This window comes from Oncorhynchus masou, chromosome 9 (assembly GCF_036934945.1).
Source record: "Oncorhynchus masou masou isolate Uvic2021 chromosome 9, UVic_Omas_1.1, whole genome shotgun sequence".
NCBI lineage: Eukaryota > Metazoa > Chordata > Actinopteri > Salmoniformes > Salmonidae > Oncorhynchus > Oncorhynchus masou.
Window position 1 is genome coordinate 67,436 of NC_088220.1, and position 27,915 is coordinate 95,350.

The following is a 27,915-nucleotide window of genomic DNA, read 5'->3' on the forward strand; positions in this document are numbered from 1 at the left end:
TCCTCACTGAAGTGCAGAAGACCAAGCACATACCAACTACTGCAGCACTCTGTCGTTGAGGTACATTGTGATTGGTATATTTACCTATATTTCAACTATTTACAATGGACGCGAACACTTGCAACATTCAGGTTCTTCTGCAAGCTGCTGAATTCTTGGAGAGAAGAGAACGAGGTAACGTAAGGTTTCTATTCTGTCTGTCAACTTCACTTGTCAACCAGCTGGGGCACAATAACGAAATGTACACAAATAGCGAATATCTATTAATTAACTGCAAATATCTGACATGGATTGTGCATGTTACGGTTAAGATCGTTACTATTCAGTAATAACTCGATGCAGTAAGCAGTTAAGGGAGCCTTGGTTTAATGCGGCGCTTCATATCTGACTCTGTGACCTAGATACGGGACTCATCGTTGTACACAAAGGCGCCAAGTCTGGAGCGGTTTGAAAATAAAGCCAGTGCAGCGATAGAATTTATGAATGACAATGAATGAACCAATAAAGATTTTGCAATTCCAGCAGTTGTTCTTTGTAGCCAACTGGCACGAATAACCAAAGTAGTCCATATTGATGTACTGTGATACAATTGGGTGATCGCGCCAAAAACCCCTAAAAAACCAAACGTCAGCAGCATCTGTGTCTGACACTTGGATGGAAGAATAGAACAGACGACACCCGGCTTTCTTTCTTCTGCACAATAGCCAGCCGCATAAAATTGATCTTTGTGTTTGCAATCACAGCTATTTCCTCACTTTACCTGTTTATTAAGTGTTGTTCAATATCCCATGTAGCGGTTAAGTTCTGGGGACTTGTGTATATTTGTCACCTGGAACATCCTACAGTTTGCAGTGCCTTCAGAAAGTATTCAATACCCCTTGACTTGTTCCACATTTTGTTGTGTTACAGCCTTGAATTCTAAATGGGTAAAAACAATTATTTCACCCATCTACACACAATACCCCATAATGAAAAAGTCTAAACATTTAGAAATGTTAGCAAATTTATTGAAAATGAAATACAGAAATGTCTATTAGATGTAGACTAGTTGTCTAGTGATATTATTGGTGTCTAGCTGTAGACTAGTTGTCTAGTGATATTGGTGTCTAGCTGTAGACTAGTTGTCTAGTGATATTGGTGTCTAGCTGTAGACTAGTTGTCTAGTGATATTGGTGTCTAGTGATATTGGTGTCTAGCTGTTGGCTAGTTGTCTAGTGATATTGGTGTCTAGCTGTAGACTAGTTGTCTAGTGATATTGGTGTCTAGTAATATTGGTGTCTAGTGATATTGGTGTCTAGTGATATTGGTGTCTAGCTGTAGGCTAGTTGTCTAGTGATATTGGTGTCTAGTGATATTGGTGTCTAGTGATATTGGTGTCTAGCTGTTGGCTAGTGATATTGGTGTCTAGTGATATTGGTGTCTAGTGATATTGGTGTCTAGTGATATTGGTGTCTAGCTGTAGGCTAGTTGTCTAGTGATATTGGTGTCTAGCTGTTGGCTAGTTGTCTAGTGATATTGGTGTCTAGCTGTAGGCTAGTTGTCTAGTGATATTGGTGTCTAGTGATATTGGTGTCTAGTGATATTGGTGTCTAGCTGTAGGCTAGTTGTCTAGTGATATTGGTGTCTAGCTGTAGGCTAGTTGTCTGGTGATATTGGTGTCTAGCTGTTGGCTAGTTGTCTAGTGATATTGGTGTCTAGCTGTAGGCTAGTTGTCTGGTGATATTGGTGTCTAGCTGTAGGCTAGTTGTCTAGTGATATTGGTGTCTAGCTGTAGGCTAGTTGTCTGGTGATATTGGTGTCTAGCTGTAGGCTAGTTGTCTAGTGATATTGGTGTCTAGCTGTTGGCTAGTTGTCTGGTGATATTGGTGTCTAGCTGTAGGCTAGTTGTCTAGTGATATTGGTGTCTAGTGATATTGGTGTCTAGCTGTAGGCTAGTTGTCTAGTGATATTGGTGTCTAGCTGTTGGCTAGTTGTCTGGTGATATTGGTGTCTAGCTGTAGGCTAGTTGTCTAGTGATATTGGTGTCTAGTGATATTGGTGTCTAGCTGTAGGCTAGTTGTCTAGTGATATTGGTGTCTAGCTGTAGGCTAGTTGTCTAGTGATATTGGTGTCTAGTGATATTGGTGTCTAGCTGTAGGCTAGTTGTCTAGTGATATTGGTGTCTAGCTGTAGGCTAGTTGTCTGGTGATATTGGTGTCTAGTGATATTGGTGTCTGTGTAACGGATGTGAAACGCTAGCTTAGTTAGCGGTGGTGCGCGCTAAATAGCGTTTCAATCGGTGACGTGATGTTGTTGACCATCATCAGCTGATCCAGGAAATAAAACAAATTCTCATAGAAAACAAAAAAAAGTTAAATAGGTGAACTACTTCTTGTGGCCACGGATTTCACAGAGAACACCAATACCCACGGTGCACCTGTAAAATCAATCAGCGCTCTAAACAGCTGGCTGACAAAAGCAGACAGGGATACATCAATGTATACATCTAATGGAATAAAGGCTAAGGACAAAAACAAAGGAAGAAGAAGTACAAAGGGATATCTGTTCTTATAGGAGCTCAGCTGAGGCTGAAATTCAGCACTACTGAGAGCTGTACCATTCGTCAACAAGGAGATGGAGCCACATAGAAACACATGGTTTAAACCAAGACACAGAGGTGGGAGGTGTTCCTTTCATTTGGAAGCTTTTATTTTCATATTTACCACTGTAAAACATATTCACCACTGTATTTACCACTGTAAAACATATTTACCACTAAAACATATTCACCACTGTATTTACCACTGTAAAACATATTCACCACTAAAACCAATTTGTAAGTCGCTCTGGATAAGAGCGTCTGCTAAATGACTTAAATGTAAATGTAAAACATATTTACCACGAAAACATATTCACCACTAAAACATATTCACCACTAAAATATATTTACCACTGTAAAACATATTCACCACTAAAATATATTCACCACTGTAAAACATATTCACCACTAAAACATATTCACCACTAAAACATATTCACCACTAAAACATATTCACCACTAAAACATATTCACCACTAAAACATATTCACCACTAAAATATATATTCACCACTAAAACATATTTACCACTAAAACATATTCACCACTAAAACATATTCACCACTAAAATATATATTCACCACTAAAATATATATTCACCACTAAAACATATTCACCACTAAAATATATATTCACCACTAAAACATATTTACCACTAAAACATATTCACCACTAAAACATATTCACCACTGTAAAACATATTCACCACTGTAAAACATATTCACCACTAAAACATATTCACCACTGTATTATAAATAATAGTGGTTGAATCTGTGGTTTGTGGTTGTCTTTGTGGTTGAATCTGTCTTTGAAATTCACTGCTCAACTGAGGGACCTTACAATTATTTGTCTTTGTGGGGGTACAGAGATGAGGTAGTCATTCAAACATCATGTTAAACCCTATTATAGCACACAGAGTGAGTCCATGTAACTCATTATGTGACTTGTTAAGCACATTTGTACTCCTGAACCAGTTTAGACTTGCCATAACAAAAAGAGGCGGAATACTTATTGACTAAAGACATTTCAGATTTTCATTTATTTTAATTTTGTTGTTGTTGTAAACATTTCTAAAAACATAACTCCACTTTGACATTATGGCATATTGTATGTAGTCCAGTGACACAAACATCTGCATTGAATCCATTTTAAATTCAGCCTGTAACAACAACACGATGTGCAAAAGTCTAGGGTATCAATACGTTCTGAAGGCTCTGTGAGTGTCAATTAAAAATGGTCCTTTCACTCTTTTATCTCCAGAGGCAGAACATGGCTATGCATCAGTCAAACGCCTCAAATTGAACTTTGTGTTTACAATCACATTGATTTGTTAATTTTGCCTGTCATTGATTTTCCCATTTACAATAGTCTATGAAAACACAAGTTTAGTTACAACCCAAAGTAAGGACTTGATGTCACGACGTCCCGTTGAACCTATCCTCTCCTTTCTCTCTCTCTCTCTCTCTCTCTCCAGAGGCAGAGCATGGCTATGCATCAGTGTTGCCCTTCTACAGTCCAGGGGACTCTGAGAAGAAGAGTAAGCAGAAGAACAAGAAGCTGCAGGCTGCCGGTAGTAACAGGTGATTATATAACTCTCTAACTGACTAGTCTGTCTGACAGCTAGCTAGGGACGGGGTTCTGGCTCTCTGAAACTACTAGTCTGTCTGGCAGCTAGCGAGGGACGGGGTTCTGGCTCTCTGAAACTACTAGTCGGTCTGACAGCTAGCGAGGGACGGGGTTCTGGCTCTCTGAAACTACTAGTCTGTCTGCCAGCTAGCGAGGGACGGGGTTCTGGCTCTCTGAAACTACTAGTCTGTCTGACAGCTAGCGAGGGGCGGGGTTCTGGCTCTGAAACTACTAGTCTGTCTGGCAGCTAGCTAGGGACGGGGTTCTGGCTCTCTGAAACTACTAGTCTGTCTGACAGCTAGCGAGGGACGGGGTTCTGGCTCTCTGAAACTACTAGTCTGTCTGACAGCTAGCGAGGGACGGGGTTCTGGCTCTCTGAAACTACTAGTCTGTCTGACAGCTAGCGAGGGACGGGGTTCTGGCTCTCTGAAACTACTAGTCGGTCTGACAGCTAGCGAGACGGGGTTCTGGCTCTCTGAAACTACTAGTCTGTCTGACAGCTAGCGAGGGACGGGGTTCTGGCTCTCTGAAACTACTAGTCGGTCTGACAGCTAGCGAGACGGGGTTCTGGCTCTCTGAAACTACTAGTCTGTCTGACAGCTAGCGAGGGACAGGGTTCTGGCTCTCTGAAACTACTAGTCGGTCTGACAGCTAGCGAGACGGGGTTCTGGCTCTCTGAAACTACTAGTCGGTCTGACAGCTAGCGAGGGACGGGGTTCTGGCTCTCTGAAACTACTAGTCTGTCTGACAGCTAGCTAGGGACGGGGTTCTGGCTCTCTGAAACTACTAGTCTGTCTGACAGCTAGCTAGGGACGGGGTTCTGGCTCTCTGAAACTACTAGTCGGTCTGACAGCTAGCGAGACGGGGTTCTGGCTCTCTGAAACTACTAGTCTGTCTGACAGCTAGCGAGGGACGGGGTTCTGGCTCTCTGAAACTACTAGTCGGTCTGACAGCTAGCGAGGGACGGGGTTCTGGCTCTCTGAAACTACTAGTCGGTCTGACAGGTAGCGAGGACGGGGTTCTGGCTCTCTGAAACTACTAGTCTGTCTGACAGCTAGCGAGGGACGGGGTTCTGGCTCTCTGAAACTACTAGTCGGTCTGACAGGTAGCGAGGGACGGGGTTCTGGCTCTCTGAAACTACTAGTCTGTCTGACAGCTAGCGAGGGACGGGGTTCTGGCTCTCTGAAACTACTAGTCTGTCTGACAGCTAGCGAGGGATGGGGTTCTGGCTCTCTGAAACTACTAGTCTGTCTGACAGCTAGCGAGGGACGGGGTTCTGGCTCTCTGAAACTACTAGTCTGTCTGACAGCTAGCGAGGGACGGGGTTCTGGCACTCTGAAACTACTAGTCGGTCTGACAGCTAGCGAGACGGGGTTCTGGCTCTCTGAAACTACTAGTCTGTCTGACAGCTAGCGAGGGACGGGGTTCTGGCTCTCTGAAACTACTAGTCGGTCTGACAGCTAGCGAGACGGGGTTCTGGCTCTCTGAAACTACTAGTCTGTCTGACAGCTAGCGAGGGACAGGGTTCTGGCTCTCTGAAACTACTAGTCGGTCTGACAGCTAGCGAGACGGGGTTCTGGCTCTCTGAAACTACTAGTCGGTCTGACAGCTAGCGAGGACGGGGTTCTGGCTCTCTGAAACTACTAGTCTGTCTGACAGCTAGCGAGGGACGGGGTTCTGGCTCTCTGAAACTACTAGTCGGTCTGACAGCTAGCGAGACGGGGTTCTGGCTCTCTGAAACTACTAGTCTGTCTGCCAGCTAGCTAGGGACGGGGTTCTGGCTCTCTGAAACTACTAGTCGGTCTGACAGCTAGCGAGGGACGGGGTTCTGGCTCTCTGAAACTACTAGTCGGTCTGACAGCTAGCGAGACGGGGTTCTGGCTCTCTGAAACTACTAGTCTGTCTGACAGCTAGCGAGGGACGGGGTTCTGGCTCTGAAACTACTAGTCGGTCTGACAGATAGCGAGGACGGGGTTCTGGCTCTCTGAAACTACTAGTCGGTCTGACAGCTAGCGAGGATGGGGTTCTGGCTCTCTGAAACTACTAGTCTGTCTGCCAGCTAGCGAGGGACGGGGTTCTGGCTCTGAAACTACTAGTCTGTCTGACAGCTAGCGAGGGACGGGGTTCTGGCTCTCTGAAACTACTAGTCTGTCTGACAGCTAGCGAGGGACGGGGTTCTGGCTCTGAAACTACTAGTCTGTCTGACAGCTAGCGAGGGACGGGGTTCTGGCTCTCTGAAACTACTAGTCTGTCTGACAGCTAGCGAGGACGGGGTTCTGGCTCTCTGAAACTACTAGTCTATCTGACAGCTAGCGAGGGACGGGGTTCTGGCTCTCTGAAACTACTAGTCGGTCTGACAGCTAGCGAGACGGGGTTCTGGCTCTGAAACTACTAGTCTGTCTGACAGCTAGCTAGGGACGGGGTTCTGGCTCTGAAACTACTAGTCTGTCTGACAGCTAGCGAGGGACGGGGTTCTGGCTCTCTGAAACTACTAGTCGGTCTGACAGCTAGCTAGGGACGGGGTTCTGGCTCTGAAACTACTAGTCTGTCTGACAGCTAGCGAGGGACGGGGTTCTGGCTCTCTGAAACTACTAGTCTGTCTGACAGCTAGCGAGGGACAGGGTTCTGGCTCTCTGAAACTACTAGTCGGTCTGACAGCTAGCGAGACGGGGTTCTGGCTCTCTGAAACTACTAGTCGGTCTGACAGCTAGCGAGGGACGGGGTTCTGGCTCTCTGAAACTACTAGTCTGTCTGACAGCTAGCGAGGGACGGGGTTCTGGCTCTCTGAAACTACTAGTCGGTCTGACAGCTAGCGAGACGGGGTTCTGGCTCTCTGAAACTACTAGTCTGTCTGCCAGCTAGCTAGGGACGGGGTTCTGGCTCTCTGAAACTACTAGTCGGTCTGACAGCTAGCGAGGGACGGGGTTCTGGCTCTCTGAAACTACTAGTCGGTCTGACAGCTAGCGAGACGGGGTTCTGGCTCTCTGAAACTACTAGTCTGTCTGACAGCTAGCGAGGACAGGGTTCTGGCTCTCTGAAACTACTAGTCGGTCTGACAGCTAGCGAGACGGGGTTCTGGCTCTCTGAAACTACTAGTCGGTCTGACAGCTAGCGAGGGACGGGGTTCTGGCTCTCTGAAACTACTAGTCTGTCTGACAGCTAGCGAGGGACGGGGTTCTGGCTCTCTGAAACTACTAGTCGGTCTGACAGCTAGCGAGACGGGGTTCTGGCTCTCTGAAACTACTAGTCTGTCTGCCAGCTAGCTAGGGACGGGGTTCTGGCTCTCTGAAACTACTAGTCGGTCTGACAGCTAGCGAGGGACGGGGTTCTGGCTCTCTGAAACTACTAGTCGGTCTGACAGCTAGCGAGACGGGGTTCTGGCTCTCTGAAACTACTAGTCTGTCTGACAGCTAGCGAGGGACGGGGTTCTGGCTCTGAAACTACTAGTCGGTCTGACAGATAGCGAGGACGGGGTTCTGGCTCTCTGAAACTACTAGTCGGTCTGACAGCTAGCGAGGGATGGGGTTCTGGCTCTCTGAAACTACTAGTCTGTCTGCCAGCTAGCGAGGGACGGGGTTCTGGCTCTGAAACTACTAGTCTGTCTGACAGCTAGCGAGGGACGGGGTTCTGGCTCTCTGAAACTACTAGTCTGTCTGACAGCTAGCGAGGACGGGGTTCTGGCTCTGAAACTACTAGTCAGTCTGACAGCTAGCGAGGGACGGGGTTCTGGCTCTCTGAAACTACTAGTCTGTCTGACAGCTAGCGAGGGACGGGGTTCTGGCTCTCTGAAACTACTAGTCTATCTGACAGCTAGCGAGGGACGGGGTTCTGGCTCTCTGAAACTACTAGTCGGTCTGACAGCTAGCGAGACGGGGTTCTGGCTCTGAAACTACTAGTCTGTCTGACAGCTAGCTAGGGACGGGGTTCTGGCTCTGAAACTACTAGTCTGTCTGACAGCTAGCGAGGGACGGGGTTCTGGCTCTCTGAAACTACTAGTCGGTCTGACAGCTAGCTAGGGACGGGGTTCTGGCTCTGAAACTACTAGTCTGTCTGACAGCTAGCGAGGACGGGGTTCTGGCTCTCTGAAACTACTAGTCTGTCTGACAGCTAGCGAGGACAGGGTTCTGGCTCTCTGAAACTACTAGTCGGTCTGACAGCTAGCGAGACGGGGTTCTGGCTCTCTGAAACTACTAGTCGGTCTGACAGCTAGCGAGGGACGGGGTTCTGGCTCTCTGAAACTACTAGTCTGTCTGACAGCTAGCGAGGGACGGGGTTCTGGCTCTCTGAAACTACTAGTCGGTCTGACAGCTAGCGAGACGGGGTTCTGGCTCTCTGAAACTACTAGTCTGTCTGCCAGCTAGCTAGGGACGGGGTTCTGGCTCTCTGAAACTACTAGTCGGTCTGACAGCTAGCGAGGGACGGGGTTCTGGCTCTCTGAAACTACTAGTCGGTCTGACAGCTAGCGAGACGGGGTTCTGGCTCTCTGAAACTACTAGTCTGTCTGACAGCTAGCGAGGGACGGGGTTCTGGCTCTGAAACTACTAGTCGGTCTGACAGATAGCGAGGGACGGGGTTCTGGCTCTCTGAAACTACTAGTCGGTCTGACAGCTAGCGAGGGATGGGGTTCTGGCTCTCTGAAACTACTAGTCTGTCTGCCAGCTAGCGAGGGACGGGGTTCTGGCTCTGAAACTACTAGTCTGTCTGACAGCTAGCGAGGGACGGGGTTCTGGCTCTCTGAAACTACTAGTCTGTCTGACAGCTAGCGAGGGACGGGGTTCTGGCTCTGAAACTACTAGTCTGTCTGACAGCTAGCGAGGGACGGGGTTCTGGCTCTCTGAAACTACTAGTCTGTCTGACAGCTAGCGAGGGACGGGGTTCTGGCTCTCTGAAACTACTAGTCTATCTGACAGCTAGCGAGGGACGGGGTTCTGGCTCTCTGAAACTACTAGTCGGTCTGACAGCTAGCGAGACGGGGTTCTGGCTCTGAAACTACTAGTCTGTCTGACAGCTAGCTAGGGACGGGGTTCTGGCTCTCTGAAACTACTAGTCGGTCTGACAGCTAGCTAGGGACGGGGTTCTGGCTCTGAAACTACTAGTCTGTCTGACAGCTAGCAGGGGACGGGGTTCTGGCTCTCTGAAACTACTAGTCTGTCTGCCAGCTAGCGAGGGACGGGGTTCTGGCTCTCTGAAACTACTAGTCTGTCTGACAGCTAGCGAGGGACGGGGTTCTGGCTCTCTGAAACTACTAGTCTGTCTGGCAGCTAGCGAGGGACGGGGTTCTGGCTCTCTGAAACTACTAGTCTGTCTGCCAGCTAGCGAGGGACGGGGTTCTGGCTCTCTGAAACTACTAGTCTGTCTGCCAGCTAGCTAGGGACGGGGTTCTGGCTCTCTGAAACTACTAGTCTGTCTGCCAGCTAGCGAGGGACGGGGTTCTGGCTCTCTAACTGACTAGTCTGTCTGCCAGCTAGCGAGGGATGGGGTTCTGGCTCTCTGAAACTACTAGTCTGTCTGGCAGCTAGCGAGGGACGAGGTGTTGCCATAGTCAGCATTTGGTTGCACTGAAGAATGTGTGCTGACGAGTCTACTTTTTATTGTTAAAATGATATATTATGAATCTGAAATACGTAATAATGACTTTATTGTATTTATTATTATTTAGTGTTTATAAATTCACTAATAATTAATTGTGCTTTCTACGTCCACAGGACAGTCCATAATGAGTTGGAGAAGCACAGGTAAGGAGCCATTCTATCAGTCCTGTGACATTCTACCTTCGGCAACCACTGTGTAGATTTCCATTGGTACATGTCTAATTATAATAGTAACAACACAGGCATAAAACTAAAGATAACTCTTAAAGAGCCACTGAACACGCCGATTGAGAAGCGTGTTTTTCTGTTGTTCATTAGAAAAAAAACTCATTTCAGCACTTGGAGGTGTGTGTCCTGACAGATTCTGTGTTTGGTTAATGAGGATTGTCCCTCATCAGACACTGTAGACGCGGAAGCCTAATTCACTTCCCCTGACAGATTCTGTGTTTGGTTAATGAGGATTGTCCCTCATCAGACACTGTAGACGCGGAAGCCTAATTCACTTCCCCTGACAGATTCTGTGTTTGGTTAATGAGGATTGTCCCTCATCAGACACTGTAGACGCGGAAGCCTAATTCACTTCCTCTAAATCCCCAGGATTAATCTAAAACAACTCAAGAAGTCTGTAATTAATTTTGACCTTTTTTTCCCTAGGATGCTTTAGTTAGGCAATTGAAATATATCTAAGTTGTTTGGTGCAGTATTTCACAAGTTAAATTTTTTTGCAATGTTTTGTCTTATGTAAACAAAGTTGGAGCTGCTGGGCAGGTCTGTCTCACTGTCTGTGCTAGTGGATAGAGAGCGATCCCAGCAGCTGTTCATTTATTTATATTTATTTAACTATTCAAGTCAGTTTAGAACAAATTCTTATTTACAATGACGGCCTACCAAAAGGCAAAAGGCATCCTGTGGGGATGGGGATTAAAAATGAAAACATATAAACACACAACACGACGAGACAGCACTACATAAAGAGAGACCTAAGACAACAACAAAGCAAGGCAGCAACACAACATGACAACAACATGGCAGCAACACAACATGACAACAACAAAGCAAGGCAGCAACACAACATGACAACATGGCAGCAACACAACATGACAACAACAAAGCAAGGCAGCAACACAACATGACAACATGGCAGCAACACAACATGACAACAACATGGTAGCAGCACAACATGACAACAACAAAGCAAGGCAGCAACACAACATGACAACATGGTAGCAACACAACATGACAACAACATGGCAGCAACACAACATGACAACAACATGGTAGCAACACAACATGACAACAACAAAGCAAGGCAGCAACACAACATGACAACATGGCAGCAACACAACATGACAACAACATGGTAGCAGCACAACATGACAACAACAAAGCAAGGCAGCAACACAACATGACAACATGGTAGCAACACATGACAACAACATGGCAGCAACACAACATGACAACAACATGGTAGCAACACAACATGACAACATGGTAGCAACACAACATGACAACAACATGGTAGCAGCACAACATGACAACAACAAAGCAAGGCAGCAACACAACATGACAACATGGCAGCAACACAACATGACAACAACATGGTAGCAGCACAACATGACAACAACAAAGCAAGGCAGCAACACAACATGACAACATGGCAGCAACACAACATGACAACAACATGGTAGCAGCACAACATGACAACAACAAAGCAAGGCAGCAACACAACATGACAACATGGTAGCAACACAACATGACAACAACATGGCAGCAACACAACATGACAACAACATGGTAGCAACACAACATGACAACATGCTAGCAACACAACATGACAACAACATTGTAGCAGCACAACATGACAACAACATGGTAGCAACATGACAACAACATGGCAGCAACACAACATGACAACATGGTAGCAGAACAACATGACAACAACATGGTAGCAGCACAACATGACAACAACATGGTAGCAACACAACATGGCAGAAGTACAACAACATGGTAGAAGCACAACATGACAACAACATGGTAGCAACACAACATGGTAGCAGCACGACATGACAACAACATGGTAGTAGCATGACATGACAACATGGTAGCAACACAACATGACAAAAACATGGTAGCAACACAACATGACAACAACATGGTTGCAGCACAACATGACAACAACAGGGTAGCAACACAACATGACAACAACATGGTAGCAGCACAGCATGGTAGCAGCACAACATGACAACAACATGGTAGCAACACAACATGGTAGCGGCACAACATGACAACAACATGGTAGCAGCTCGACATGACAACAACATGGTAGCAGCATAACATGACAACATGGCAGCAACACAACATGACAACATGGTAGCAGAACAACATGACAACAACATGGTAGCAGCACAACATGACAACAACATGGTAGCAACACAACATGACAACAACATGGTAGCAGCACAACATGGCAGAAGTACAACATGGTAGCAGCACAACATGACAACAACATGGTAGCGGCACAACGTGACAACAACAACATGGTAGCAACACAACATGGTAGCAGCACAACATGACAACAACATGGTAGCAGCCAAACATGGTAGCAGCACAACATGGTAGCAGCACAAAAACATGGTACAAACATTATTGGTCCAGATAACAGCACAAAGGGCAACAAGGTAGAGACAACAATACATTGCGCAAAGCAGCCACAACTGTCAGTAAGAGTGTCCATGATTGAGTCTTTGAATGAAGAGATGGAGGTAAAACGGTCCAGTTTGAGTGTTTGTTGCAGCTCGTTCCAGTCGCTAGCTGCAGAGGTTCACCCCATGTTAGTGGCAAATGGAAACTTCACTTACCTCTTGTGACGCACAGATGTTCCAAACTTAATTTTAGATGACTGACTTTATTTTAAAAATGTATTTAGTTATTTTTTAAATATTTTTTTATCCCCTTTTTCTCCCCAATTTCGTGGTATCCAATTGGTAGTTACAGTCTTGTCCCATCGCTGCAACGCCCGAATGGACTCGGGAGAGGCGATGGTCGAGAGCCGTGTGTCCTCCGAAACACAACCCAGCCAAGCCGCACTGCTTCTTGACACAATGCCCACTTAACCCGGAAGCCGGCTGCACCAATGTGTCGAAGGAAACATTGTGCACCTGGTGACAGTGTCAGCATGTATTGCACCCGGCCTGCCACAGGTGTCGCTAGTGTGCGATGGGACAGGAACATCCCTGCCGTGCCAAACCCTCCTCTAACCCGGACGACGCTGGGCCAAACCCTCCTCTAACCCGGACAACACTGAGCCAAACCCTCCTCTGGGCCAATTGTGCGCCGTCTCATGGATCTCCCGGTCGTGGCCGGCTGCGACAGAGTCTAGACTCGAACCAGGATCTCTAGTGGCACAGCTAGCACTGGAGAGGCAGATAATGACATTATTACCAAAATGATCCTATTTACACTAAGTAGTCAATTTGGACACAAGAATAACTGTCTGTGACTCATCGATAAAGTATGTAGCCTTGTCCGAACCAGAACGGCCCGTAGGGCAGGAGACCATCTCCTGTTTCTGTAGAGTGGACCAGAACGGCCCGTAGGGCAGGAGACCATCTCCTGTTTCTGTAGAGTGAACCAGAACGGCCCGTAGGGCAGGAGACCATCTCCTGTTTCTGTAGAGTGGACCAGAACGGCCCGTAGGGCAGGAGATCATCTCCTGTTTCTGTAGAGTGGACCAGAACGGCCCGTAGGGCAGGAGTCCATCTCCTGTTTCTGTAGAGTGAACCAGAACGGCCCGTAGGGCAGGAGTCCATCTCCTGTTTCTGTAGAGTGGACCAGAACGGCCCATAGGGCAGGAGTCCATCTCCTGTTTCTGTAGAGTGGACCAGAACGGCCCGTAGGGCAGGAGTCCATCTCCTGTTTCTGTAGAGTGGACCAGAACGGCCCGTAGGGCAGGAGACCATCTCCTGTTTCTGTAGAGTGGACCAGAACGGCCCGTAGGGCAGGAGACCATCTCCTGTTTCTGTAGAGTGAACCAGAACGGCCCATAGGGCAGGAGACCATCTCCTGTTTCTGTAGAGTGGACCAGAACGGCCCGTAGGGCAGGAGACCATCTCCTGTTTCTGTAGAGTGGACCAGAACGGCCCGTAGGGCAGGAGACCATCTCCTGTTTCTGTAGAGTGGACCAGAACGGCCCGTAGGGCAGGAGACCATCTCCTGTTTCTGTAGAGTGGACCAGAACGGCCCGTAGGGCAGGAGACCATCTCCTGTTTCTGTAGAGTGAACCAGAACGGCCCGTAGGGCAGGAGTCCATCTCCTGTTTCTGTAGATTGAACCAGAACGGCCCATAGGGCAGGAGTCCATCTCCTGTTTCTGTAGAGTGATGCAGCTTAATGTACAGTACATCCCCTGGACAGGGCTCTAGTCTGGACAGGGCAGGGTCTAGTTTATGAATAGTAATATTATTGTAACAGACATGCTCAGTTGTAACATTGTCTCATTGTGTTGTAACATTGTCTCATTGTGTTGTAACATTGTCTCATTGTGTTGTTGTAACAGACATGCTCAGTTGTAACATTGTCTCATTGTGTTGTAACATTGTCTCATTGTGTTGTTGTAACATTGTCTCATTGTGTTGTAACATTGTCTCATTGTGTTATTGTAACAGACATGCTCAGTTGTAACATTGTCTCATTGTGTTTTTGTAACAGACATGCTCAGTTGTAACATTGTCTCATTGTGTTGTTGTAACATTGTCTCATTGTGTTGTAACATTGTCTCATTGTGTTGTTGTAACAGACATGCTCAGTTGTAACATTGTCTCATTGTGTTGTAACATTGTCTCATTGTGTTGTAACATTGTCTCATTGTGTTATTGTAACAGACGTGCTCAGTTGTAACATTGTCTCATTGTGTTGTTGTAACATTGTCTCATTGTGTTGTTGTAACATTGTCTCATTGTGTTGTAACATTGTCTCATTGTGTTGTTGTAACAGACATGCTCAGTTGTAACATTGTCTCATTGTGTTGTAACATTGTCTCATTGTGTTGTTGTAACAGACCTGCTCAGTTGTAACATTGTCTCATTGTGTTGTAACATTGTCTCATTGTGTTGTTGTAACATTGTCTCATTGTGTTGTTGTAACATTGTCTCATTGTGTTGTTGTAACAGACATGCTCAGTTGTAACATTGTCTCATTGTGTTGTTGTAACAGACGTGCTCAGTTGTAACATTGTCTCATTGTGTTGTAACATTGTCTCATTGTGTTGTAACATTGTCTCATTGTGTTGTAACATTGTCTCATTGTGTTGTTGTAACAGACGTGCTCAGTTGTAACATTGTCTCATTGTGTTGTTGTAACAGACGTGCTCAGTTGTAACATTGTCTCATTGTGTTGTAACATTGTCTCATTGTGTTGTTATAATAGACATGCTCAGTTGTAACATTGTCTCATTGTGTTGTAACATTGTCTCATTGTGTTGTAACATTGTCTCATTGTGTTGTTGTAACAGACATGCTCAGTTGTAACATTGTCTCATTGTGTTGTTATAACAGACATGCTCAGTTGTAACATTGTCTCATTGTGTTGTAACATTGTCTCATTGTGTTGTTGTAACATTGTTTCATTGTGTTATTGTAACAGACATGCTCAGTTGTAACATTGTCTCATTGTGTTGTTGTAACAGACATGCTCAGTTGTAACATTGTCTCATTGTGTTGTAACATTGTCTCATTGTGTTGTAACATTGTCTCATTGTGTTGTTGTAACAGACATACTCAGTTGTAACATTGTCTCATTGTGTTGTAACATTGTCTCATTGTGTTGTAACATTGTCTCATTGTGTTGTTGTAACAGACCTGCTCAGTTGTAACATTGTCTCATTGTGTTGTAACATTGTCTCATTGTGTTATTGTAACAGACATGCTCAGTTGTAACATTGTCTCATTGTGTTATTGTAACAGACATGCTCAGTTGTAACATTGTCTCATTGTGTTTTTGTAACAGACATGCTCAGTTGTAACATTGTCTCATTGTGTTGTTGTAACATTGTCTCATTGTGTTGTTGTAACAGACCTGCTCAGTTGTAACATTGTCTCATTGTGTTGTAACATTGTCTCATTGTGTTGTTGTAACAGACCTGCTCAGTTGTAACATTGTCTCATTGTGTTGTTGTAACATTGTCTCATTGTGTTGTTGTAACATTGTCTCATTGTGTTATTGTAACAGACATGCTCAGTTGTAACATTGTCTCATTGTGTTATTGTAACAGACATGCTCAGTTGTAACATTGTCTCATTGTGTTGTAACATTGTCTCATTGTGTTGTTGTAACAGAAATGCTCAGTTGTAACATTGTCTCATTGTGTTGTTGTAACAGACATGCTCAGTTGTAACATTGTCTCATTGTGTTGTAACATTGTCTCATTGTGTTGTTGTAACAGACGTGCTCAGTTGTAACATTGTCTCATTGTGTTGTAACATTGTCTCATTGTGTTATTGTAACAGACGTGCTCAGTTGTAACATTGTCTCATTGTGTTGTTGTAACATTGTCTCATTGTGTTGTAACATTGTCTCATTGTGTTATTGTAACAGACGTGCTCAGTTGTAACATTGTCTCATTGTGTTGTTGTAACATTGTCTCATTGTGTTGTTGTAACATTGTCTCATTGTGTTGTAACATTGTCTCATTGTGTTGTTGTAACAGACATGCTCAGTTGTAACATTGTCTCATTGTGTTGTAACATTGTCTCATTGTGTTGTTGTAACAGACCTGCTCAGTTGTAACATTGTCTCATTGTGTTGTAACATTGTCTCATTGTGTTGTTGTAACATTGTCTCATTGTGTTGTTGTAACATTGTCTCATTGTGTTGTTGTAACAGACATGCTCAGTTGTAACATTGTCTCATTGTGTTGTTGTAACAGACGTGCTCAGTTGTAACATTGTCTCATTGTGTTGTAACATTGTCTCATTGTGTTGTAACATTGTCTCATTGTGTTGTAACATTGTCTCATTGTGTTGTTGTAACAGACGTGCTCAGTTGTAACATTGTCTCATTGTGTTGTTGTAACAGACGTGCTCAGTTGTAACATTGTCTCATTGTGTTGTAACATTGTCTCATTGTGTTGTTATAATAGACATGCTCAGTTGTAACATTGTCTCATTGTGTTGTAACATTGTCTCATTGTGTTGTAACATTGTCTCATTGTGTTGTTGTAACAGACATGCTCAGTTGTAACATTGTCTCATTGTGTTGTTATAACAGACATGCTCAGTTGTAACATTGTCTCATTGTGTTGTAACATTGTCTCATTGTGTTGTTGTAACATTGTTTCATTGTGTTATTGTAACAGACATGCTCAGTTGTAACATTGTCTCATTGTGTTGTTGTAACAGACATGCTCAGTTGTAACATTGTCTCATTGTGTTGTAACATTGTCTCATTGTGTTGTAACATTGTCTCATTGTGTTGTTGTAACAGACATACTCAGTTGTAACATTGTCTCATTGTGTTGTAACATTGTCTCATTGTGTTGTAACATTGTCTCATTGTGTTGTTGTAACAGACCTGCTCAGTTGTAACATTGTCTCATTGTGTTGTAACATTGTCTCATTGTGTTATTGTAACAGACATGCTCAGTTGTAACATTGTCTCATTGTGTTATTGTAACAGACATGCTCAGTTGTAACATTGTCTCATTGTGTTTTTGTAACAGACATGCTCAGTTGTAACATTGTCTCATTGTGTTGTTGTAACATTGTCTCATTGTGTTGTTGTAACAGACCTGCTCAGTTGTAACATTGTCTCATTGTGTTGTAACATTGTCTCATTGTGTTGTTGTAACAGACCTGCTCAGTTGTAACATTGTCTCATTGTGTTGTTGTAACATTGTCTCATTGTGTTGTTGTAACATTGTCTCATTGTGTTATTGTAACAGACATGCTCAGTTGTAACATTGTCTCATTGTGTTATTGTAACAGACATGCTCAGTTGTAACATTGTCTCATTGTGTTGTAACATTGTCTCATTGTGTTGTTGTAACAGAAATGCTCAGTTGTAACATTGTCTCATTGTGTTGTTGTAACAGACATGCTCAGTTGTAACATTGTCTCATTGTGTTGTAACATTGTCTCATTGTGTTGTTGTAACAGACGTGCTCAGTTGTAACATTGTCTCATTGTGTTGTAACATTGTCTCATTGTGTTATTGTAACAGACGTGCTCAGTTGTAACATTGTCTCATTGTGTTGTTGTAACATTGTCTCATTGTGTTGTAACATTGTCTCATTGTGTTATTGTAACAGACGTGCTCAGTTGTAACATTGTCTCATTGTGTTGTTGTAACATTGTCTCATTGTGTTGTTGTAACATTGTCTCATTGTGTTGTAACATTGTCTCATTGTGTTGTTGTAACAGACATGCTCAGTTGTAACATTGTCTCATTGTGTTGTAACATTGTCTCATTGTGTTGTTGTAACAGACCTGCTCAGTTGTAACATTGTCTCATTGTGTTGTAACATTGTCTCATTGTGTTGTTGTAACATTGTCTCATTGTGTTGTTGTAACATTGTCTCATTGTGTTGTTGTAACAGACATGCTCAGTTGTAACATTGTCTCATTGTGTTGTTGTAACAGACGTGCTCAGTTGTAACATTGTCTCATTGTGTTGTAACATTGTCTCATTGTGTTGTAACATTGTCTCATTGTGTTGTAACATTGTCTCATTGTGTTGTTGTAACAGACGTGCTCAGTTGTAACATTGTCTCATTGTGTTGTTGTAACAGACGTGCTCAGTTGTAACATTGTCTCATTGTGTTGTAACATTGTCTCATTGTGTTGTTATAATAGACATGCTCAGTTGTAACATTGTCTCATTGTGTTGTAACATTGTCTCATTGTGTTGTAACATTGTCTCATTGTGTTGTTGTAACAGACATGCTCAGTTGTAACATTGTCTCATTGTGTTGTTATAACAGACATGCTCAGTTGTAACATTGTCTCATTGTGTTGTAACATTGTCTCATTGTGTTGTTGTAACATTGTTTCATTGTGTTATTGTAACAGACATGCTCAGTTGTAACATTGTCTCATTGTGTTGTTGTAACAGACATGCTCAGTTGTAACATTGTCTCATTGTGTTGTAACATTGTCTCATTGTGTTGTAACATTGTCTCATTGTGTTGTTGTAACAGACATACTCAGTTGTAACATTGTCTCATTGTGTTGTAACATTGTCTCATTGTGTTGTAACATTGTCTCATTGTGTTGTTGTAACAGACCTGCTCAGTTGTAACATTGTCTCATTGTGTTGTAACATTGTCTCATTGTGTTATTGTAACAGACATGCTCAGTTGTAACATTGTCTCATTGTGTTATTGTAACAGACATGCTCAGTTGTAACATTGTCTCATTGTGTTTTTGTAACAGACATGCTCAGTTGTAACATTGTCTCATTGTGTTGTTGTAACATTGTCTCATTGTGTTGTTGTAACAGACCTGCTCAGTTGTAACATTGTCTCATTGTGTTGTAACATTGTCTCATTGTGTTGTTGTAACAGACCTGCTCAGTTGTAACATTGTCTCATTGTGTTGTTGTAACATTGTCTCATTGTGTTGTTGTAACATTGTCTCATTGTGTTATTGTAACAGACATGCTCAGTTGTAACATTGTCTCATTGTGTTATTGTAACAGACATGCTCAGTTGTAACATTGTCTCATTGTGTTGTAACATTGTCTCATTGTGTTGTTGTAACAGAAATGCTCAGTTGTAACATTGTCTCATTGTGTTGTTGTAACAGACATGCTCAGTTGTAACATTGTCTCATTGTGTTGTAACATTGTCTCATTGTGTTGTTGTAACAGACGTGCTCAGTTGTAACATTGTCTCATTGTGTTGTAACATTGTCTCATTGTGTTATTGTAACAGACGTGCTCAGTTGTAACATTGTCTCATTGTGTTGTTGTAACATTGTCTCATTGTGTTGTAACATTGTCTCATTGTGTTGTTGTAACAGACGTGCTCAGTTGTAACATTGTCTCATTGTGTTGTAACATTGTCTCATTGTGTTGTAACATTGTCTCAATGTGTTGTAACATTGTCTCATTGTGTTGTTGTAACAGACGTGCTCAGTTGTAACATTGTCTCATTGTGTTGTAACATTGTCTCATTGTGTTGTTGTAACAGACGTGCTCAGTTGTAACATTGTCTCATTGTGTTGTTGTAACAGACGTGCTCAGTTGTAACATTGTCTCATTGTGTTGTAACATTGTCTCATTGTGTTGTAACATTGTCTCATTGTGTTGTTGTAACAGACGTGCTCAGTTGAGACACCACCTGGAACAGTTGAAGCAGCAGGTTCCTCAGGTGTCTGACTCCATGAGAAACACCACCCTGAACCTGCTGAGACGGGCTCAGACACACATCAGGGTGAGATGAACACACAGCTAAACCCTAAACCCTGCCCACTCCCCTAACCCTAAACACCACCCTGAACCTGCTGAGACGGGCTCAGACACACATCAGGGTGAGATGAACACACAGCTAAACCCTAAACCCTGCCCACTCCCCTAACCCTAAACACCACCCTGAACCTGCTGAGACGGGCTCAGACACACATCAGGGTGAGATGAACACACAGCTAAACCCTAAACCCTGCCCACTCCCCTAACCCTAAACACCACCCTGAACCTGCTGAGACGGGCTCAGACACACATCAGGGTGAGATGAACACACAGCTAAACCCTAAACCCTGCCCACTCCCCTAAGCCCTACCCTAACCCTAAACACTACCCTAAACCCTAACCATTACCCTAAACCCTAACCACTACCCAAAACCCTACCCAAACCACTACCCTAAACCCTAACCACTACCCTAAACCCTAACCATTACTAGATTTACTCATGTGTCTCTCACTCTGTATAAATGTCATCATGTCTCTCTGTATAACTGTCATCATGTCTCTCTGTATAACTGTACTCATGTCTCTCTCTCTCTGTATAACTGTCCTCATGTCTCTCTCTGTATAACTGTCCTCATGTCTCTCTGTATAACTGTCATCATGTCTCTCTGTATAACTGTACTCATGTCTCTCTCTCTCTGTATAACTGTCCTCATGTCTTTCTGCATAACTGTCCTCATGTCTCTCTCTCTGTATAACTGTCCTCATTTCTCTCTCTCTGTATAACTGTCCTCATGTCTCTCTCTGTATAACTGTACTCATGCTTCTCTGTATGATTGTCCTCATGTCTCTCTGTATAACTGTCCTCATGTCTCTCTCTGTATAACTGTCCACATGTCTCTCTGTATAACTTTCCTCATCTCTCTCTCTGTATAACTGTCCTTGTGTCTCTCTCTGTATAACTGTCCTCGTATCTCTCTCTGTATAACTGTCCTCGTATCTCTCTCTGTATAACTGTCCTCGTGTCTCTCTCTGTATAACTGTCCTCGTGTCTCTCTGTATAACTGTCCTCATGTCTCTCTCTGTATATCTGTCCTCATGTCTCTCTGTATATCTGTCCTCATATCTCTCTGTATAACTGTCCTCATGTCTCTCTCTGTATAACTGTCCTCATGTCTCTCTCTGTATAACTGTCCTCATGTCTCTCTCTGTATATCTGTCCTCATGTCTCTCTCTGTATATCTGTCCTCATGTCTCTCTGTATAACTGTCCTCATGTCTCTCTCTGTATAACTGTCCTCATGTCTCTCTCTGTATATCTGTCCTCATGTCTCTCTGTATAACTGTCCTCATGTCTCTCTCTGTATAACTGTCCTCATGTCTCTCTCTGTATATCTGTCCTCATGTCTCTCTGTATATCTGTCCTCATGTCTCTCTGTATAACTGTCCTCATGTCTCTCTGTATATCTGTCCTCATGTCTCTCTGTATATCTGTCCTCATGTCTCTCTGTATATCTGTCCTCATGTCTCTCTGTATAACTGTCCTCATGTCTCTCTCTGTATATCTGTCCTCATGTCTCTCTGTATATCTGTCCTCATGTCTCTCTGTATATCTGTCCTCATGTCTCTCTGTATAACTGTCCTCATGTCTCTCTGTATATCTGTCCTCATGTCTCTCTGTATATCTGTCCTCATGTCTCTCTGTATATCTGTCCTCATGTCTCTCTGTATATCTGTCCTCATGTCTCTCTGTATATCTGTCCTCATGTCTCTCTGTATATCTGTCCTCATGTCTCTCTGTATAACTGTCCTCATGTCTCTGTATATCTGTCCTCATGTCTCTCTGTATATCTGTCCTCATGTCTCTCTGTATATCTGTCCTCATGTCTCTCTGTATATCTGTCCTCATGTCTCTGTATATCTGTCCTCATGTCTCTCTGTATAACTGTCCTCATGTCTCTCTGTATAACTGTCCTCATGTCTCTATAACTGTCCTCATGTCTCTGTATATCTGTCCTCATGTCTCTCTCTGTATATCTGTCCTCATGTCTCTCTCTGTATAACTGTCCTCATCTCTCTCTGTATAACTGTCCTCATGTCTCTGTATATCTGTCCTCATGTCTCTGTATATCTGTCCTCATGTCTCTCTCTGTATAACTGTCCTCATGTCTCTCTCTGTATAACTGTCCTCATGTCTCTCTCTGTATAACTGTCCTCATGTCTCTCTCTGTATATCTGTCCTCATGTCTCTGTATATCTGTCCTCATGTCTCTGTATATCTGTCCTCATGTCTCTGTATATCTGTCCTCATGTCTCTCTGTATATCTGTCCTCATGTCTCTCTGTATATCTGTCCTCATGTCTCTCTGTATATCTGTCCTCATGTCTCTCTGTATATCTGTCCTCATGTCTCTCTGTATATCTGTCCTCATGTCTCTCTGTATATCTGTCCTCATGTCTCTCTGTATATCTGTCCTCATGTCTCTCTGTATATCTGTCCTCATGTCTCTGTATATCTGTCCTCATGTCTCTGTATATCTGTCCTCATGTGTCTCTGTATATCTGTCCTCATGTCTCTGTATATCTGTCCTCATGTCTCTGTATATCTGTCCTCATGTCTCTGTATATCTGTCCTCATGTCTCTGTATATCTGTCCTCATGTCTCTGTATATCTGTCCTCATGTCTCTGTATATCTGTCCTCATGTCTCTGTATATCTGTCCTCATGTCTCTGTATATCTGTCCTCATGTCTCTGTATATCTGTCCTCATGTCTCTGTATATCTGTCCTCATGTCTCTGTATATCTGTCCTCATGTCTCTCTGTATATCTGTCCTCATGTCTCTCTGTATATCTGTCCTCATGTCTCTGTATATCTGTCCTCATGTCTCTGTATATCTGTCCTCATGTCTCTGTATATCTGTCCTCATGTCTCTGTATATCTGTCCTCATGTCTCTGTATATCTGTCCTCATGTCTCTGTATATCTGTCCTCATGTCTCTCTGTATATCTGTCCTCATGTCTCTCTGTATATCTGTCCTCATGTCTCTGTATATCTGTCCTCATGTCTCTCTGTATATCTGTCCTCATGTCTCTCTGTATATCTGTCCTCATGTCTCTGTATAACTGTCCTCATGTCTCTCTGTATATCTGTCCTCATGTCTCTGTATAACTGTCCTCATGTCTCTGTATAACTGTCCTCATGTCTCTGTATAACTGTCCTCATGTCTCTGTATATCTGTCCTCATGTCTCTCTCTGTATATCTGTCCTCATGTCTCTCTCTGTATATCTGTCCTCATGTCTCTCTCTGTATATCTGTCCTCATGTCTCTGTATATCTGTCCTCATGTCTCTGTATATCTGTCCTCATGTCTCTGTATATCTGTCCTCATGTCTCTCTCCTTCGCCCCCATCAGAAGCTGCAGGACCAGGATGAACGTGCGGAGCAGTTGAAGGGTCGTCTGCGTTGGGAGCAGAGAGAGCTGAGGGTGAGGCTAGAGCAGCTCCAGGGACATGGAGGCCTGGGGGGTCTGACTGGTCTGGGCCCTGGGGGTCAGGGAGGAGCTGGAGCGGTCTCAGAGAGGATGAGGAACGACAGCCTGGGATCAGCAGCCATGTCCTCTTCAGAGAGATCTGACTCTGACAGAGGTGAGTCTCACGGTCGTCACAGCTCTCTTCTCCAATCACAGCTCTCTTACCCATGTTTAGTAACCAATCACAGCTCTCTTCTCCAATCACAGCTCTCTTACCCATGTTTAATAACCAATCACAGCTCTCTTCCCATGTTTAATAACCAATCACAGCTCTCTTACCCATGTTTAATAACCAATCACAGCTCTCTTCTCCAATCACAGCTCTCTTACCCATGTTTAGTAACCAATCACAGCTCTCTTCTCCAATCACAGCTCTCTTACCCATGTTTAATAACCAATCACAGCTCTCTTCTCCAATCACAGCTCTCTTACCCATGTTTAGTAACCAATCACAGCTCTCTTCTCCAATCACAGCTCTCTTACCCATGTTTAGTAACCAATCACAGCTCTCTTCTCCAATCAATCAGCTCTCTTCCAATCACAGCTCTCTTACCCATGTTTAGTAACCAATCACAGCTCTCTTCTCCAATCACAGCTCTCTTACCCATGTTTAGTAACCAATCACAGCTCTCTTCTCCAATCACAGCTCTCTTACCCATGTTTAATAACCAATCACAGCTCTCTTCTCCAATCACAGCTCTCTTATCCATGTTTAGTAACCAATCACAGCTCTCTTCTCCAATCACAGCTCTCTTACCCATGTTTAGTAACCAATCACAGCTCTCTTCTCCAATCACAGCTCTCTTACCCATGTTTAGTAACCAATCACAGCTCTCTTCTCCAATCACAGCTCTCTTACCCATGTTTAATAACCAATCACAGCTCTCTTCTCCAATCACAGCTCTCTTACCCATGTTTAGTAACCAATCACAGCTCTCTTCTCCAATCACAGCTCTCTTACCCATGTCTAATAACCAATCACAGCTCTCTTCTCCAATCACAGCTCTCTTACCCATGTTTAATAACCAATCACAGCTCTCTGCTCCAATCACAGCTCTCTTACCCATGTTTAGTAACCAATCACAGCTCTCTTACCCATGTTTAATAACCAATCACAGCTCTCTTACCCATGTTTAGTAACCAATCACAGCTCTCTTCTCCAATCACAGCTCTCTTACCCATGTTTAATAACCAATCACAGCTCTCTTCTCCAATCACAGCTCTCTTACCCATGTTTAGTAACCAATCACAGCTCTCTTACCCATGTTTAGTAACCAATCACAGCTCTCTTACCTATGTCTAGTATCTCTCTCAAATTGTATCCTGGGAATATCCATTTGTTAGGGAGTACATCTTCAGGTTTTGTCGACCGAAGTGTTTTCACACTGAGATGGTCTCGGTCCCAGCTGTTCTCGGTGTTCATCTCCATGTTAGGGATGTAGGTCTTCAACTTCAGGTTTTGTCGACCGAAGTGTCCGGAGGTGTTCATGTCTAAAGTTATTCAGCTTAATGTTTCATATCAGAAATACGGTGTCTTCAGTACAACTAAAACACACATTGATTTTACCAGAAGATTTTAGGAGACATTTGAGTCTGCGATTTGATTTGTATTTTTCCCCAGTCATATTTGACAGATTATAGACTGTCTTTGATAACCTGAGATGTGTTGGTTTTGGTTTTGTTTTTGCAGAAGACGTGGAGGTTGATGTGGAGAGTATAGTGTTTGACTGTCTGGACTCTGATGGACTGGGGGCGGTCCCTCACACAGATACAGATCACTGTTACTCCAGCAGCGCTGCCTGGGCCGGGCTATGACCTACCTACCACTGTACACTACACACACGCCTCTGGGAGGGACACACCGGGGTCTTACGTCGGACTTTACAGGGACGAGCGTCGGGGTGACGTCACCTGACATAAGACGCCGGGGACACAAAGGAGGAAAAACATTCCAAATAAGACAAAGGACAAAGAAATAAGGAAAGAAGAGAATGAGGAACAACCTCAACATTACTGAACAGGTGGAACAACCTCAACATTACTGAACAGAAGGAACAACCTCAACAACATTACTGAACAGGTGGAACAACCTCAACATTACTGAACAGGAGGAACAACCTCAACATTACTGAACAGGAGGAACAACCTCAACATTACTGAACAGGAGGAACAACCTCAACATTACTGAACAGGTGGAACAACCTCAACATTACTGAACAGGTGGAACAACCTCAACATTACTGAACAGGAGGAACAACCTCAACATTACTGAACAGGAGGAACAACCTCAACATTACTGAACAGGTGGAACAACCTCAACATTACTGAACAGGTGGAACAACCTCAACATTACTGAACAGGTGGAACAACCTCAACATTACTGAACAGGTGGAACAACCTCAACATTACTGAACAGGTGGAACAACCTCAACAACATTACTGAACAGGTGGAACAACCTCAACATTACTGAACAGGAGGAACAACCTCAACATTACTGAACAGGAGGAACAACCTCAACATTACTGAAAAGGAGGAACAACCTCAACATTACTGAACAGGAGGAACAACCTCAACATTACTGAACAGGAGGAACAACCTCAACATTACTGAACAGGTGGAACAACCTCAACATTACTGAACAGGAGGAACAACCTCAACATTACTGAACAGTTGGAACAACCTCAACATTACTGAACAGGAGGAACAACCTCAACATTACTGAACAGGAGGAACAACCTCAACATTACTGAACAGGACAGGTGGAACAACCTCAACATTACTGAACAGGTGGAACAACCTCAACATTACTGAACAGGTGGAACAACCTCAACATTACTGAACAGGAGGAACAACCTCAACATTACTGAACAGGTGGAACAACCTCAACATTACTGAACAGGTGGAACAACCTCAACATTACTGAACAGGTGGAACAACCTCAACATTACTGAACAGAAGGAACAACCTCAACATTACTGAACAGGAGGAACAACCTCAACAACATTACTGAACATGAGGAACAACCTCAACATTACTGAACAGGAGGAACAACCTCAACATTACTGAACAGGATGAACAACCTCAACAACATTACTGAACAGGTGGAACAACCTCAACAACATTACTGAACAGGTGGAGCAACCTCAACATTACTGAACAGGAGGAACAACCTCAACATTACTGAACAGTTGGAACAACCTCAACATTACTGAACAGGTGGAACAACCTCAACATTACTGAACAGGTGGAACAACCTCAACATTACTGAACAGGTGGAACAACCTCAACATTACTGAACAGGTGGAACAACCTCAACATTACTGAACAGGTGGAACAACCTCAACATTACTGAACAGGTGGAACAACCTCAACATTACTGAACAGGTGGAACAACCTCAACATTACTGAACAGGTGGAACAACCTCAACATTACTGAACAGGTGGAACAACCTCAACATTACTGAACAGGTGGAACAACCTCAACATTACTGAACAGGAGGAACAACCTCAACATTACTGAACAGTTGGAACAACCTCAACATTACTGAACAGGTGGAACAACCTCAACATTACTGAACAGGTGGAACAACCTCAACAACATTACTGAACAGGAGGAACAACCTCAACATTACTGAACAGGTGGAACAACCTCAACATTACTGAACAGGTGGAACAACCTCAAGCTGAATCTGTTTTTAAAATATATATTTTTCTCAAATCTCTGAGCAGGTTTAAAAAAAATAATCTTAGTCTGACCTCTTAAACAGCATCCACTCAAGGACAGTCCAACCATACTCTGGTGGGTGGTTTTACTGGTCTTCTTTTACACCAGTGTGTATTATAAGCATGTGTGAATTGGAAATGTGTTTTGTTTCCATGTCTCACCTCTCCCCTGAGACACCTTCAGAGTCACAGCCTGGGGGGGTTAGCCATTATCATTAAGTGCCTTGCTCGAGGGCACATCGACAGATTTTTCACCTCGTCTGCTTGCAGATTCAAACGAGCAACCTTTCGGTGACTGGCCCAACACTCTAACCTCTAGGCTAGCTGCCGTCATATGAATGGCGGTAGGAATCATTGAGCTCCATTATACTTTCTTACCACAGTATCACTGACTTCAAATAGACACAACAGGGTAGTATTCATTATAAAACATACTGAAACAAGGAGAGACTACCTGTGCAATGAGAAAAG

At 43.8% G+C, this 27,915-nt stretch overlaps 1 protein-coding gene across 2 annotated transcripts; it reads left to right on the forward strand.

Annotated features, from left to right (window-relative positions):
• mxd3 (MAX dimerization protein 3) lies at nt 1-26,004 on the forward strand. 2 transcript variants are annotated; one of them, XM_064972770.1, is made up of 6 exons: nt 1-174; nt 4,052-4,157; nt 9,909-9,938; nt 20,105-20,219; nt 23,613-23,835; nt 25,411-26,004. In XM_064972770.1, exons 1-6 carry the CDS (start codon nt 105-107, stop codon nt 25,533-25,535), a joined length of 669 nt encoding a protein of 222 aa, XP_064828842.1. In that variant the 5' UTR covers nt 1-104; the 3' UTR covers nt 25,536-26,004. The 2 variants fall into 2 exon arrangements, with proteins under 2 accessions (XP_064828842.1, XP_064828840.1); XM_064972768.1 differs by having other exon boundaries at nt 23,604-23,835; nt 25,411-26,002.
• The last annotated feature ends 1,911 nt before the right edge of the window (nt 26,005-27,915 follow it).